We start from the raw sequence: 16,829 nt of genomic DNA, 5'->3' as shown, positions 1-16,829 counted from the left end.
TTTGATTGCTGCAAAATAGCTCATGTGTAGATACCTAACAATTTCTATAGTGGCTGCATCATTTTACATTCTCACCAGCAATGTACAAGGATTCCAATTTCTACACATTCTCACCAACACTTTTTATTTTCTGTTTGTTAATAATTACTATTAAAGTCATATTAAGAGGTATGAATGAGTTTAATTTGCATTTATATAATGATTAATAATGTTTAGCATTTTTTATGTGTTTATTGGCCATTTGTATACCTCCTTTGGAGAAATGTCTTACTCGAGTCCTTGGCCCATTTTAAATTGGGTAGTCTTTTTCTTGTGGAGTTGTAGCGTTCTTTATATATTCTGTATATTTAATTTTGTCAGATATATGATTTGCAAATATTTTTTCTCATTCTATGAGTTGTCTTTTCACTCTCTTGATAGTGTATGCTATGGTCTGAATGTTTATGTCTCCCCAAAATTCATATGTTGAAATCCTAACCTCCAAAAGTGATGGCATTAATAAGTAGGGCCTTTAGGAGGTATGTCATAAAGGTGAAGTCCTCATGGGTGGGAGTAATGCTCTTATAAAAGAGACCCCACAGAGCTTCCTAACCCCTCCACCATGTGAGGACACACGAGAAGTATACACCTAGAAGAGGACCTTTGTTGACCCTGCCAACACCCTGACCTCAGACTTCCAGTTCCTGGAATGGTGAGAAATAAAGTTCTGTTGTTTATAAACTACCTAGCCTGTGATATTTTGTTATAGTAAACTGAATGAACTTGATAGTGTCTTGATGCAAAAATGTTCTTAATTTTAATGAAACCCAATTTGTCTATGTCTGCTTTTGTTGCCTGTACTTTTGGTGTCATATTTAAGAAACTATTGCCAAATTCATGGTCATGAAGATTTGTCCCTATATTTTCCTCTAAGAATTTTATAATTTTAACTTTTAACTTCAAGTCTTTGATCCATTTTGATTTAGTTTTGTATATGGTGTAAGGTGGCTTCATTGTTTTGCATGTGAATATCCAATTTTCCCAGGACCATTGTTGAAGAGACAGTTCTTTCTGCAGTGAGTGGTCCTTGCACTCTTGCTGAAAATCAATTGACCATAAATATGCAGCTTTATTTCTGGGCTATCACTTACTCCATTGGTCTGTGTGTCTAACTTTATGTCAGTAACATACTATTTTAATGACTGTAGCTTTGTAGTAAGTGTTGAAATAAAAAGTGTGAGTCAACCAACTTTGTTCTTTTCAAGACTGTTTGGGTTTTCTGGGTCCCTTGAAATTCCATACAAAATTTAGGATGGTTTTCCATTTCTGCAAAAAATACTGTTGGGATTTTTGTAGGTATTGCATTGAATCTGTATATCACTTTGGGCAGTATTTTCATCTTACCAATACTAAGTCTTCCAATCCAAGAATATGAATGTATTTCCATTTATTAAGTCTTCTTTAATTTCTTTCAGCAATGTTTTATAGTATTCAGTGTATGAGTCTTATGTCTCCTTGGTTAAATTTATGTCTAAGGATTTTATTGTTTGATACAATTATAAATGGAATTTTTCTATTATTTTATTTTAGAAATGTGTCTTTTAATTATCATGTAGTTTGAAGTTTTTATTGACTATATTTAGAAGGCATTGTTCTTCAAAAGGGGAATTTTAGCCATTCACAGGTACTGTAATAACTTACACATTTTATCTTGCTTATAGTGTTCTTTCCTTTTATTTATTTAACAATTCCCAGGGTTGGAACTCAGTACTGTATAAAACCAGCTCCATTCTTGCTCTGCTGATGCTGTTTCCAGCAAGAGAGATAGAAAGCTTTCTAGTTCTTCCTTTTCTTACCCCTCTTTTGTCATATGGACCAAGTGGTTGTGCTTTTTTGATTGCCATTGCGATTTTGAATTTATATATTTTGATTTTATACTAGTATGGAATAATATCTTCTTTATTTATCATGTCAAGAATATGTACTTATCCGTATGTATTATAAGTTAAGCATATATATATATATATATATATATATATATTTATTTTACTGCATCACCAACTTCCTAGTTGTTGTGATAAAAATCTATTATTTTATATCAAGTTTACTATACTTCCTTTCATACATGAGTTCTCTTTTAAGAATTAGTTCTGCCATTATATTTAGTTTCACAACCATATTAAAAATAACAATTTTAACTCTGTTTAAATAGTTTTGTGACTCACTACTATTTCTTTGATTTCTTCTTTTAAAAATTTACTCATATTTTTGTGAGAATTATTCTTTTTTCAGGAAGCATAGCTAATTGGCATATGTTTTGGGTTCTTACTCATGTAAGACTATATATCTGTGCCTTGGAGATAAATGATAGCTTGGCTGAGCACAGATATTTTATGGCATAATATTTTCTCTCAAACACTAATTTCTGCAATTTAGTGTGTGGAAGAGACTTTTGATGCCAATATGAAGTTCTTCTTTTTCTGTTTATTTTATCTCTCGATAGTTGCAGTATTTTTATTCAGTATCTGAATTTCATAAATTTCCTTCATGTAGGGCCAGTGCCTCTTACCATTAACCTTGCATTTGTTTAGTAAGCCTTAAAGATTCAAACAATCTAGTCTTTTTTATTCTGGTCTGAGAAACTATCTTCCATTATGTGCTAATTAATGCTTCACTTTTTTCTGCTTTCTTTTGTTTTTCTCATATCTAGATTGTGTGTGAGTGAATATGTGTATAATTTCCAGTTTTGTCCTGGATTAATTCTGGAGAATTTAATCTTATTTTCTAATGATCTCTTTGTTTTTTTCCTGGATTCAATCTCCTGATTATTGTTGCTTTTTAGATTCCTGTGTGCTTTATCCATAGGTAAATTTTCCTAATATCAGATCATTAAATCTTATAAATGCCTTTCATAGATTCTATGTTATAAACACACATGAGAGATTTCTAATATCCTATTTTGTAGCTTATTCCCATGTTTATTGGAATACTCTGATTTATAGAGGAATATTTTCTCTGATTTCTCAAATTGGTCTTTTTATTTTCAATTGCTGTATCTTACCTTATATTTAATGATGTTTTGGCTTGCTCACTACAGAGAGAGCTTTAGGCTTATTCCTAAGGGGAGTTGAGAAGGGACTGGTGATGAGATTGTATGGAAGTTTTTAAGTCTCCCAAGCTCAGACAAAGTGAGAAGGGGTGAATATTGATTTACCCTAGTTTAAACTTGCTGGATCATAGGTATAATAACCTGGGCAGAATAGCATGGGGCTGATGACTAGGGACAGTTTTTGCAGGAAGATTCAATATAGATATCTTTTTTCCCTCTAAGTTATTGTGCCAAATGAAAATTAGTAAACATTCTTTAATTGCTCCCTCTAAATTGAGGCAATGGCTTCTAGGATGTTTCCCCATTCCAGGGAAAAGTCAAGCGCAAGAACTCCCTTAAGGTCCCCACTCTGTGTGCACTTTAACACTTACATTTCCCAGAGCTGCAGTTACCTTTAATATTTATCCTCCCAAACCCTGCCCCAGGGTCCTCTAATCAGCTATGCACCCACTAACCTGTTAAGGATGTTTGCATTGTTCAACCAGCATTTTTCCTTTTATTTATTTGACAAGCTGGTCCTTTTTATCCAGTGAATATCTTTCTCATGTACTACCTTCAGCAGAATCATGGTGCCCTCCCTTAGTTTTAATACAGGTACACATTGCGCCTTCTTTTTTTAGATTCCTTGGTCACATGCCTATGTTGTTCAAGCTACCATCTCTACCCAGAAGTCCTATTGCTTACTTTTTGAAGTACGTATGTCAATAGTCTGGTTTGCATATCTTTGACTGGGTGGAAGGTTGGCATTGCTGTTCTGCAACTCACATTCCAAAGATAGTGCTCCCAACTCACCCTTTATTACATGAATAATTAACTGTTGATCCAAACCGGGTATCTGTGTTTATATGCACCATGCCATTGAAGGGTTCTGGAGGTTTTCCACATGATTTTCCTACAGAAAAGAAGCAGAATTCGGGATGAGGTGTACAGTTCAATTTACATTTGTTTTTAAATTCAGACTGGAGTGTAGCATACTGAACAGCCTGTATACTTCTGATTGTTCTACAGAATTGACCATTTTGAGAAAACTCACCATACAAGTAGCTATAGGGCACCTGCTTTTAAAAAGACCAATAAGCATCACCCAATAAAGGTCATTTGTGGTTAAATAATCCCATCAAATCACCCAATAAAGGTCATTTGTGGTTTTCCATCCCATCAGCCTAAATCAAAGGCCTTAAATTTGGGATTTTCCTCCTATCTTAGTTAGCCAAGCGCAATTCACTGTGACCCACATAATTTTCTTGTGCCTCTGTTTTATTCATTTCCTGGTTTTAGCCACCAAGGGTACCCCCAGTGAATGGAAAAATTTCCTCCAATTCCTCTTGTGAGAGCCATTCCTATGAAATGAATATCTAGTCAAGGTGTAGAAATGCAAGGTAATAAGAAGGGATGACTTACAAGTCCACCCTCCATTTAAACACCTTGGGCAAACTTAGATGTCTCACCTTCAAAATTTGAACAAATTAAATCAGATCTCACAGATTCTTTGATATACATGAATTGGCTCCCAGGAAGGGGTTACTCATATCTCTAAATATCTTGACACTTGACAAGACCAAGTTTTCTAAGCAGGTGATAGAGAACATATTTTCAAAATACCCAAGGAAGCATTCATAATTCAAAGATGTCCCAAATGGAAACTCATACTCATCAGTCAGGGTTGTAGGCATTGTAAATGGAAACTGTTTAGGGGCTTTACAATACTTGAAGACCAAAACCACAGAAATATCAAAGTGAGCAGAGAGACTTCCACCCTATCTCCTCTTTCTCTCCAACTGAACTGATAGATGGGATCACAGAAACAGAGACATAATAATGGCAAAAGCGTTTCTTCCCCTAAGGTAACCCCTGAAGTTACCTTAGGATGGTGCTCTACAATAGCATCTACCCATCAGGAAATTTTTACTGTTTGGAAGACTATTCACCTTTTTGGCCTTTCTGTTCAAAGCAAGAGTTTTAGCCAATAGTTTCACGTGCCAGGCCTCCTATCAGGGTGCCTTTATCTAGAGTTAAGTTAACCATTACATCCTCATTTACTGGTGTTAACATACTCATGTATATTAAGACATATTTACTGTCTCTTTTCACTTATTCCTCCCTACCTCAGTCTCAGGATGCCTACCATAAGCTGCCTCTCTGGTACTAAATAGCAGTCACCACTTGTAGTGGGGTGAATGATGTCCCCCAAAAGATACAACCATCTAAAACATTAGAATGGGAACTCATTTGGAATAAGGGTCATTTCAGATACAATTAAGGTAATGATCTTGAGATGAATTATCCTGGATTACCAGAGTGAACCCTAACTCCAGTGACTGCTGATGTCCTTTTTTTTTTTTTTTTGCCTTTATTTTTTTATTGGAGGATAATTGCTTTACAATGTTGTGTTAGTTTCTGATGTACAACAAAATGAATCAGCTATATGTGTACATATATCCCCTTCCTCTTGCACCTCCCTCCCACCCCCCCATCCCACCCATCTAGAGCATCACAGAGCACCTCATTCCACCTCATCATAGAGCACCAAGCTGAGCTCCCTGTGCTTTTAAGAGAGAGGAAGTGGAGATTTGAGACACAGAGATATTGGGGAGAAGGCCATGTGAAGACAGAGGCAGGGATTTAAGTGATGTGTCCACAAGCCAAGTAATGCTAGGAGCCACCAGAAGCTGCAAGAAGGACCCTCCTTTTAGAGCCATAGGAGAGAGTGCAGCCCTGCCAACACCTTGATTTCAGACTTCCAACCCCTAGACCTGTGAGAGAACTAATTTCTGTTGTTTTAAGCTACCTAGTTCATGGTTTATGGCAGCCCTAGGATACTAATAGACCACTCTTCTCATTCTGATGCAGACATTCAAGGACAAGGACAAAACAGACTAAGTCATTCAGTAGCTTCCTCTAAGAAGCTAGGTCTTCTTTATGAGAGGGTATACTGTGTGCTGCATAATTTGAAATAGAGTCTGAACTCAACTATCTCCTCTTTGGTGGAGACTGCTTCTATTTGCCCATTCAATAAGCCTGGCTGGGGACCTAGGCATCTGCATTTAAAGAAATCTCGCTGGATTCTGATATATACCACCCAGTTGGAGGGTGAGGAAGATCAAGGAAAGGTTAAATGCCTCTCATCATGTGTAGCCTTTTCTCACTGGATTGCTCTTCTATCTCAGGGCTCCCCTGCCAATGATGCGGTATTCCAAGGTTGGTGCCACACCCTCACTCTATCCCAGCTTCCATTCTTCTCTTGCCCCACTCTCCTCACCACTCCACCAGCAAGTAGAATGATTAGCATCTTACCTAGTCAAACATCTTGGCACTGCTGGAAATATCTGTTTTAGCTATGGCATGTAATTTCGACACTTCCACTTATGACAAAGTTAAACTCACAAGAAAACACCACATCTCATTATAGAAATATAAAGGATGTGGTCCAGGTGTTCTGAACCCATTTAGGGTATATAGGAGTGGGCACTGACCAACAGAACCAGAAAGTTCACAGTGAGGGTCAGGGGTGCTCCAAACCTCATTCCCTTGACTGTCACTTGTGCAGTGGATGGTGCTCTCCCTAAAGAGATTGAAAATCATCCCTCTGTCTGGGTGGGGGTCACATGTGCAAGATATTTCTTTTCCACAGGAAATGCCTCCCAGAGAAGTTCCTGTGTGGTTCCCATTAAGGAGAGCCAGCGGATTTGGACAAAAGATTTCTAAAAGAGCTAAAAATTACATTAAAATGCTTAAATTTTAATCTGGGTCGATTCCACAATTGTGGGATTCTGTGACTGTGTTGCCAGTTCAACAACAATTAAACTCTTAGGGAGAGTACAAACTACAAAATAAATATATTAGGACACTGCCGAGATGCAGCTAAATGAAGTTACATCAAAATCAATTTTTATTATAAAAGTCTAAAAGGAACTTAAGCATCCTGAACTCTTCAGTAAGTTAAGCCTTCTGGATAATTGAGGCTTAAATAAACAAAAATCTTCTTAACCACATCCACTTAACAAGGAAATCATCCATTAATTCACCAAGAAGGTTTTTTTTTTTTTTTTGAGCACCTACTATACAGAAAGTACTATTTTAAGCACAAAATAGATGAGATCTTTTAACATCAAGGATCTTTATCCTAGAGAATTTTTTCCAAATATATTCCAAATATATACATTTACTATTTGTCTATCCATGATTTAATCTTTTCTTGATACCCTGAGGCTGTTATTCTCAAAAGCAAAATGAATGGTTACAGAAATGCTGCCACAGTGAAATGAAACATTCTCCATACTCCAGTGCATGCTCCAAAGGCTCAGAAATGTTTTGACTTCTGAGATACTTATAGGTTTTACAGTTTGTTTTTCTCATTGAAGAGACACACATTTCTTCTTTTGAGCATTATCTTTTGAGAGATGCTCCTTTCCCCTTCTGATTTGATTTGTATTTAGGAAGAGGATACTGCAGCTTGAAAGAAGTATGGATAAACTAACTATTCAAAGGGTGGAATAGCTTAACGAATGTTTACACTCTATTAAGTGATTTTAGGTATATCCTTGAGTTCATGGGAATAATTTTCTTTCTTTCTTTCATGTTTCTTAATTACATTAAGATTTTCAAGTAGCCGACTTTCAAACATGAAAGATGTAACTATGGTTTCATTATATAAATCAGTACAATATGTTCAAATAACATTAAAGCAAAGTATTCATTTGAAAAAATAAATATATATCTTTCAGTCATTACAATCAGAAGATGAAGCAATATCCTGGTGATTTAGTGAAGAAATAAATGTACAGATTGGATATATTAGTAGTGTTTCTCTATTTAACAGGTTACATTTCTGTCATTAAAAAAGAAAAAGCTCCCTAATCCCACTTCCCTTAGCAGCTGTAGTCCCTTTTCTCTACCCCCTTTACATTAGAAGTCCTCTAAGATGTTGTCTATGGTCTGCCCTTCCTCCCCTTCATTCTCCCTTGAACTCATTCCAATCGGGCATTTGCCCCCACAACTCTACTGAACTGCTTTTATCGAGGTCATTCATTACCTCCAAGTCGCTAAACCCAATGATAATTTTCTGTCCTCATCTTATTTGACCTCTCTGAAGAATATAATGCAGTTTCTGAGTCTCATCTCCTTAAACAAAGTTCTCCACTTGTCTTCCAAGATACCTCATCCTCCTGATTTTTCTCTCAACGCACTGGCTGCTTCTTCTTAATCTCCTTTTCTGATTCCTTCTAATCTTTCCAACATCTTAATGTTGAATTTACAAGGCTCAGACCACGCATCTATTCTCTGGTCCCATTCACTCTCTGGGTGATCTCATTTAATCTCTATTTTAAACTCTATATCTAAACCATCAGCAAATCCTGTCATTTCTACCTTCAGAATATATCCAGAATTTGAATACTGTTTATCACCTCTCTCAGTGTTAACCTGGGCCAACATCTCTGGTTAGATTTTTGCAATAGCCTCCCAGCTTGTATCCTCAGCTCTACCCTCAGCTTTTCTTGGCTACAGGTATCTTTTGGGCCTTCAGTTGCTTTCTCAATTGAGAGTGCTGATACCACTGCTACCTCATTTCCTGACAACACTGGCTGTCTCAGCTCCCCCAAGGGTGAGATGGGCTTCTGCACAGCCTCTGCTGTACCACTGCAGTGGAGGTCACAGTAGTTTTAAATCGAAGCCAACGTGACTGGATCCATGTCCATTCTGGCTCTTTCTATCACTTCCTGGCTTAGGTGGAGTACCAGGCAACAGGTCATGGGCTCTAGTGTCCCCAGAGTCTGATCAGGGAGAGAAATAATACAACATGAAATCCAAGGACTTAATAGCCTTGGAATAAACAGAAGATGAGAGACAGGAAAGACCGAGCAGATAAGTCGTTTGTTCTTTCTCTTCTAATGGTCAGTTCTGGTTCCACAGAATCTCTCTGGAGATGTCCTATACGGCCAAACAACGAGCCGTCTTTCTTGTGAAGCTTATGGCCACTTCAATAACACAGTATCTTTTATTTATCTGCTTTTCTTTCCTCTCCACCTCCCTTTTTGTTTTCCTTCACTCTTGCTGCCCTGGGACTATACCCTCCAGTAGAGCATTATAACTCAAGCTTTGTCTCTGGCACTGTTTTTTGGGGAATCTCAATCTAAGAGATATCCTTTCAACTCAGCTCTCTCTAGAGTAGCCAGAGTGAAATCATTAAAAATAAGTTAGATCATGTTACTTTTCTACTCGTAATACTCCAATGGCTTTTCATCTTGCTTAGAGTGAAAACCTAAATTCTTACAGAGTATAGAGTTACTCTCTTTTATTGTTTCTGTATACTTCTGTATTTGCTCACTGAACATCAGCCATATTGGCTTCTGAGAAATGTCAGGAGCAGGCTTTTCAAAGAAAATGCCAGGAACACTTCTGCCTTGGACCTTTGTAGTTTCTGCTCCATCTGCATGGAAAGTTCTTCCTCTATCTTTGCACATTGGTAATCAATCAATTTCCATCAATGCTCAAATGTTATTTTCTCTTTTTCTTCCTTAATCATTTTATTTTAAATGGAAACAATTTTTTTCTGGAATTCCTTTTTCCCCTTTACACAACTATTTTATGCATTACCCTGTTTTTTTCTTAATAACACTTAGTATTATTTGAAATTGTCTATTTATGTGTTTGCTTGTTTACTTGTTATATATTTATTTTTTTGCCTTTCTCCCTGCACAAGAATATACACAACATTGGAGCAGGGACCTAGTCTGTCTTGTTTACAGGCATATTCCTAGTATCTAGAAGACTGGTTGGCACATAGTAGTTACTCAAAAAAAATCTATTGAAAGAATGTGTATATGATGGATGGATGATTGAAGAAAGGATAAAAAATGCTGAAGTGTGACGATCATTTTTAAGAAGGAAAAAGGGAAAATTTGACAAAGCTTCAGGCCATAAATTTCTCCCCATCTGTGAAGCATTTCTTCCCATTTATAGCACATAGTATGTTTATAAATATTTATAGAATGACACCCAAAGCCCATGATGTTCAGGTTTATTTCCTTAAAAAACATTCTTTGTAACTATTTCAACAATAAATATTTCTATCAAAAACAAAATAAACAGAGGGGAAGACATTAGATAATTTCATGTGGTAAAATGCAATAAGAAAATGAAAAAAACAAGGAGAAAGATGCAGATCTGAACAGATATTCTTTCTACTTACGTTCACACACAGGAACACTGTTATTCCAAAGGCTTTTCGTTCCAACCAAGATACAGTAACTGGCTGAACTTCCCTTTAACTGGAACCTAAGGAACAAAGCAGTAGTGACTGGATGAGCACACCATTTCTCTCTTCCATCCACTGACAGATCTCAGCTACTTCCCTTCTGCTAAAACACAATTTAATTCCTAAGTTAAATCCCAGGTGAAAGAAAAAGCTCAGCCCATTTTGTTTCTCAGCTGATAGAGGCTCAGAAACCAAAACATTTAAAAAGATTGTTGCTTCCAGTGAGGACAAAGCAATAACACCTGTCAAAGCTCAGTAATCAGACTTGCCTGAACTAAAGAATGTACAAAAAACATAGACAGGCATTTCCTTAGTCTGGTCCTGGACCTTCAGGAGACCATCTTACCCTGACTGCTCTCTGACAAGCCCCCTTTTGTCATTAGGAGAAATTTTGTCCTCTAATGCAAAGTGTGGCATTTTCCTCTTTTAGTAGACCAGGAGGAAAACAACTCCCGATTTAAGCAAATCAGAGAACATGAGGAAAGATATCAGAGACTGTTCCTTTTGCCAATACATTTGGAATGTTCCTGAATGAGACTTCTGACATATCTGGATTACTGAAGAGTAAAGCCAAATTATCTAGGAAAAAGAAGAAACGGTGAGGAGAGAGGATTCCTTGGAGAACAATCATCCTAAAACATCTGGTTTATTGTCAGACCAGTGGCTCCTGAATTGCCTCTGGGTCTTTATTGGGTGACTGGTAATTGATGCTTGTCAAGAGTCCTTGGAATATACTGAGAACAGCTGCTCTATTGTCCATGCTTTTTACCTGCCAATGGTGTTGGAACATAATATCAAGATCATTTAGGTTCACACAAAGAGTTAATGATGTTACTTGAAATATGAACAGCAGTCTTCATGCTCTTTCAACACAGCCTAATACTAATTAGATGATATGTAATTATTATAGATTAAAAATACTTCTGCTTACTCTTTCATTCCTATTCCAAATGCCACTAATGATTGGTTTAAAAATTTCCTGACACAATCCTTGCATGTCATCTGTCTTATAAATAACTTTCTTTCATATATATGTACATATATATATATATATATATATCGAACTTCTTAACCTCTGGAATATTTATCTCTTCATGCCTACAAATTACTATTTATCCAAACACTTAATGTTCCACCTAAATATTCATGTTCTGTTGTTATGTTTCTGCTGTTCAGTATATTTACCACTTTTCCTTTTTAAGCATCTGTTCATGGTCCATCTAGTTCTTACCATACTTCCCAATCACTGTTTGAGATATTAGTCTCTTTTAGTACTTTTTCTCCATTAGTTAGCCCCCTTTTTGGATAAAACCCAGGGCATCGGCATATCAGCATCCGGCAATATGGCCCTGGTCTCTTTTGCAGTTCACACTCACCCCTCATCACAAATGAAGGACACTTTTGCCCCAAGGTGGAAATTAAGTGGAAAGAGCACATGTCCATTAGGAAGTTGGTCCAGGAAGTCAGCACATGATTTCACTAGGAAAAAAAAACCAAGAGTAAGACTGCCATGTAAGGGACAAAGAGATTGATCTGCAAACCAGAAGAGAGTATAGGCACCTGCACATCTGGGAGCTTCCGGGCTCCAGTCTCCCTGGGGCGTACAGTGCAGAGAAGCAGCCCCTCTGAGATCATAGCCGGGCTCACAGCTGTAGAACACTTCCTGCCCAGAGGAAAAGTTGTTCTTGTGGCTTGGAGTGTGTTTACCATGTAGGACTTCTGGAGGTGGCTGGCATACTGGGTAAAGAACAGTAAAGTACCTGTCAGTTATAGGGAAATACCTTTTGCTAAATTCTAACCCTTCCAAGGAGTTAGAGAATCATAATTAAGGGGGTACAGGTATAACAAAGGAAGTCAAATGATACTCCAATCCCCTTGTTTTACTAATGTGGAAGTTAAGGATAGGGAAGACATGTAGCCAAAAACCTCACAGCTAGTAAGAGGTAGAGAATTAGAATCCAGTCCTTCCCAGCACAAGTTCTAAAATACATTCATTAGTCCACCAGGCACGGTGTCTCTTCTTCCACTGCTGGCTCTCTAGTGTAGAGTCACTAGTACTGGTGGGCTACCCCGCTCACATATTTGCTAGAAAGGCAATAAAATTTACAGCCTCATCTTTCAGGTAATGAGAAGGTTACCTGAGCCTAAACCTGTAACAGGTTTCCCCTTATCTGTTTTTTTCACACTTCTATGATCAAAGTGTAGTAATAATCCATACTGTATCTGTTTGTCCTCCCAGCTGCCCTCTCATTGGTTGTACAAGGCTGATATGGGTTGGTGGAAAAACTGTAAGCTCCCTCTCTGTCCCTAGTATCAACCACAATATTTACCAATCCACTTCTACAGTCCTTCTTATGCCAGCTATTGTGGCATAAGAAGACAAGACCAGCCATTGAGAACAAAATCCCCTAAATAAGCCAGTCCTTGTAATGAGAGGACATATTTCTTAGAGAATATTCAACTCAAGGTGTGGCTGCCTCCATTCACAGTCCTTTTGGTGTGTGCTAGGGGCATCAGAACTCATTTGAACTTCAACTTAACCTGTATCTAACTAAAGATGAACGAAAAATCTGTTTGGCTTTGAGCAAGTTACTCGCACTTTCAATTTCAGATTTCTAATGATAAAATGTAGGAGGTGAACGAAAACAAACTCTAAAGTCTTTGTCACTATTCTGAGGCTATGATATCTTTCTTCATAAGCCAGTTTCTTTCTGTGATAGATGCTGATAAAAGTATGTCAAGAACCAGAGCATTCAGCTTTAGGGGCTGACACACTGCATTCTCTTCCTGGGTATGCCACTTAGTAGCACATAATTTAGACAACTTATTTAACCTCTGAAAGACCAAGCTAACTTCACTGTCATATGGATATAAGGATAGCACTATTTCAAAGGAGTGTTGTAAAGAGTAGACAAGATTATTATACAGCTGACCAGAAAGTCCACATCATTCTTGAATACAACTGAGAGATATTGGAGCTGGTAGTTTGCCTTGAGAATTCCTCAATATGAGAGTCCCAAATGTCTCCTTCCTTGAATAATTAAACTCTTGCTTCTCAAAATGAAGGCACTTACACACAAGTGCAAAGACACATTTTCTTAATTTTGTGCTTCCTCGCCCCAAATTTACTCACACTGCTCACCACACATCCTCCCCCCAGAACCAAAACTAAACTCTTGATCCTCCTACAACTCACATCATTTGTAGGCCCCTTCAAACCCTCAGTCAGACTCACCCCTAGAGCAGCTGGGCAACTCCGGCCCCCACTTGTTTTGGGCCTGGCATTCAACAGTGGAGGGTCCTTTCATGGCAAAGCCGGGCTGACACCTAAACCTCACGCTTTCACGTAAAGAAAATAAGCTTTTGTTCTCAGACATCCTTATTCCATTTTCAATGACTGGAGGTGTGCATTTATTAGGTGTAATGCACTGAGGGGGAGGGCCACTCCAGATGCCAACTTGATTGTCTTCACTGGTGCAATATATTGACGGCTCACCCACGAGGTCAAACAGCTTCTTTCTTCTCTCTCCAAGATTGCAGCGATAGGTCACCACTGTTCCGTATTGAAAGTATTCTCTGTTGGTGCTAATGAAATCTCCATTGGCGATGGCTGGGGGTGGCCCACAACGAATGCCTGGGAAAAGGGACAGCAAGTTAAAACCTCAGTTTCTTAAAGTTATATTCAATTATGAAATTTGGTAACAAGTTTAAAAAATGATCAAAATGTCACTATTCAGAACACTTCTGCTCTTGTCTAATGTTTGCTAATGTACAGACATGTTTTTACATGATCGCAGATTAGATAGCCAGAATATTATGACCTCTGCTCTTCTCAATTAATGCTATTTCAGTAAATGTATCCATATATTATTATAGTCCACATACTTCTCATTTTAAGTGAGAATTTATATGTTATTTAACTATTTTTAATTCAATTCTTTCTCTGTAGAGGGCATTTGGATTTATTCTATTGGTTATTAATATGGTATAGCATACAATATAGTCTATCAAATAAATAAAAACCAAAAGCTCTGGTACAACTAATAAAAAATAAACAAATACACAATATTACACACAACAAACATAACAATCGCAGATTCAGAAGTAATAAAAATAGCTGAATATGTGTCTACTCTATGCTAATAATCTTGAAAATGAGGATGTTCGAAATAAAATTATACCTTGCCAATACTGACTCAAGAAAAGGTAGCATATAGAAGAAGTGGAAAAAAATATATCAAAAACAATACTGCTAAAAAGGTATGAAGCACAGATAATTTTATCGACAAATTTAATCTAATATGCAAGTAACAGATAATTCCTAGGCAGTTTAAATCATTCCTGAGCATATAAAATATTTATATCATTTTTGGCATGAATATCAAAGTAGACACTTATTTATTTATTTATTTATTTTTGCTTAAGAAAATATTTAAGAAGATGCCTATTTATTGTAGAAAATATATAAAATATAAATAAAAATCACCTTTAAGCCCATTATCTAGAAGGAATCACTATTAACTATTTAATGTGAAATCTTTAATACACACACACACACACACACACATTTTTTTTCTAAAATATCTTTGTTGCCTAAGTAATATTTCAGAGTACAAACATACTAACTGATTCCATTTGAAAGTGTTCCCTCTCTTGTCTAATGTATTCTGGCATATTTTAAACTTTTTTTTTAGAACACATTCCGTGTACCTTTATTAGATTATTATTTATTAGATTATTTAGTAGATTATTTCCAGAACACTGTTTGGAAATATGCACAATATTTAGATTCTTTTGACTTTTTCACTATCATAAAATAATAATATAGGTAACATCTGTACACCAATCCTCGCAAAAACCCATGGTGACTTTTTAAAGTCATGAACTGTAGAATTTCTGGATTAAAGGCTTGCGTACAGTTAAGGTTTTTGATACATACTGTGTACTGGCCTGTTAGAAAATTCGTTACCACTTATCCTACTACCAGTTGAGTTAGAGAGTGTTTTTTTCTTTTTTTTCTTTTTAACATCTTTATTGGAGTATAATTGCTTTACATTGTTGTGTTAGTTGCTGCTGTATAACAAAGTGAATCAGCTATACGTATACATATATCCCCATATCCCCTCCCTCTTGCATCTCCCTCCAACCCTCCCTATCCCACCCCTCTAGGTGGTCACAAAGTACCGAGCTGATTTTTTTACATTATCACCAAACCCAGGGTTATATCTTTATGTTCTTTTTTAATTTGCAACTGCTCCTTTCTCTGTGCCCTGAAGTGTAGAACGTTCATATTCCAAACAACTCATGGGAAAGATGGCATGTCACTGTTCAGACAAAGAATAAGAGAGCAGGGAGGGCCCACGGCTTGAACAGATGACCTGGTATTAAGAGTTGACAGAGAGGAAGGAAGGCACTTTCACTAACCTTGTATTCATTTACTTCACTAAAGAGAACAGTCTTCAAACTGGAAGGTGTTCAACCAACAAAAGAAGAATTCGGGTGCTCTTCTAAATGAGTTCAAAACTATTGTTTAAAATAAATTATACCCTAGGATAAGGAAAAATCAGGAGGAACTAGAAGCTTGGAACATTGTGAGCACCTTTAAGGGTAGGAGTGTTTTCTTCAAATATCAGAAGGATACTATTGCCAAAAGGGATGAAATTTATTCTTTGTAATTCTAGGGGCCAACTCTAGGATTGAGCATGGAATAAATGGGGCTAGAGATTTCAACTCACGTTCACAAATTGGTGGCTCTGAATCCCAAAAGACAGTATTGCCTGAGATAATACATTCAGCAGCTGAGTGACCAATGAGTTGATACCTGAAACCAAAAATGAAAAATAAGCCTGCTGTACACATCCCATCAACTTCCTCAGCATGCATACATGCATGGCAAATCTGAAAGGCTACAATCTGAAAGAAGTTCAAGGACTAGCCTAAACTCCACCTATTTTATCTGGCTTTTCTTATTTCTCTTTTTCTATCCTCTCACTGTTGAAAGGAATATTTCCTCTCTAATTCCTCATGGCTCACTCTGCTTCTTAATTTCTTGGTTTCATTTTGGATTGTACCCAGTACCTAAATAAAACAATACTTTTGTAGACCTGCCTGAAAATTTTCTTCTTAAAATCTGTTTTTTCTTATATTATTACTGTTACTTAATTTTCTTTTTTCATTTTCCTGATATACATAAATATACATATTGTATATTAACACTGCTATGTCATTTTAGTTTAGGCATGTTTCTTGTAAATACAACAAGATTTGTGATGCTTTTCATCCTATTTGGAAACTTCTCTTTTTCAACAGGGATATTAAACCATTCAAATTTACTGAACTAAATGGTATGGTTGATCTTGCTTTTGTCATCACTTCATAATGTTCCTTCATAATGTTCAATGGTAAGCACATAGCAGTGAATACAACAGATCTGCCCCAAATATAAGGGGGCTTATTTCTGGTGAATGAGATGGATACAGTCCATGC

General features: G+C 36.8%; 1 protein-coding gene across 1 annotated transcript in view; it reads right to left on the bottom strand.

Annotated features, from left to right (window-relative positions):
- The window catches only part of CR1 (complement C3b/C4b receptor 1 (Knops blood group)), a 159,951-nt gene that overhangs the window by 42,582 nt on the left and 100,540 nt on the right, over positions 1-16,829 (bottom strand). Inside the window, 8 exon segments of the mRNA XM_082363858.1 lie at positions 3,881-3,980; positions 4,614-4,794; positions 6,560-6,789; positions 10,278-10,363; positions 11,720-11,822; positions 11,904-12,080; positions 13,579-13,977; positions 16,079-16,164. Of these exon segments, the coding sequence (XP_082219984.1) occupies positions 3,881-3,980; positions 4,614-4,794; positions 6,560-6,789; positions 10,278-10,363; positions 11,720-11,822; positions 11,904-12,080; positions 13,579-13,977; positions 16,079-16,164 (1,362 nt within the window).

This window comes from Balaenoptera borealis (assembly GCF_965194805.1).
Source record: "Balaenoptera borealis genome assembly, chromosome: 1".
NCBI lineage: Eukaryota > Metazoa > Chordata > Mammalia > Artiodactyla > Balaenopteridae > Balaenoptera > Balaenoptera borealis.
This window is presented reverse-complemented; position numbering and strand designations above follow the sequence as displayed.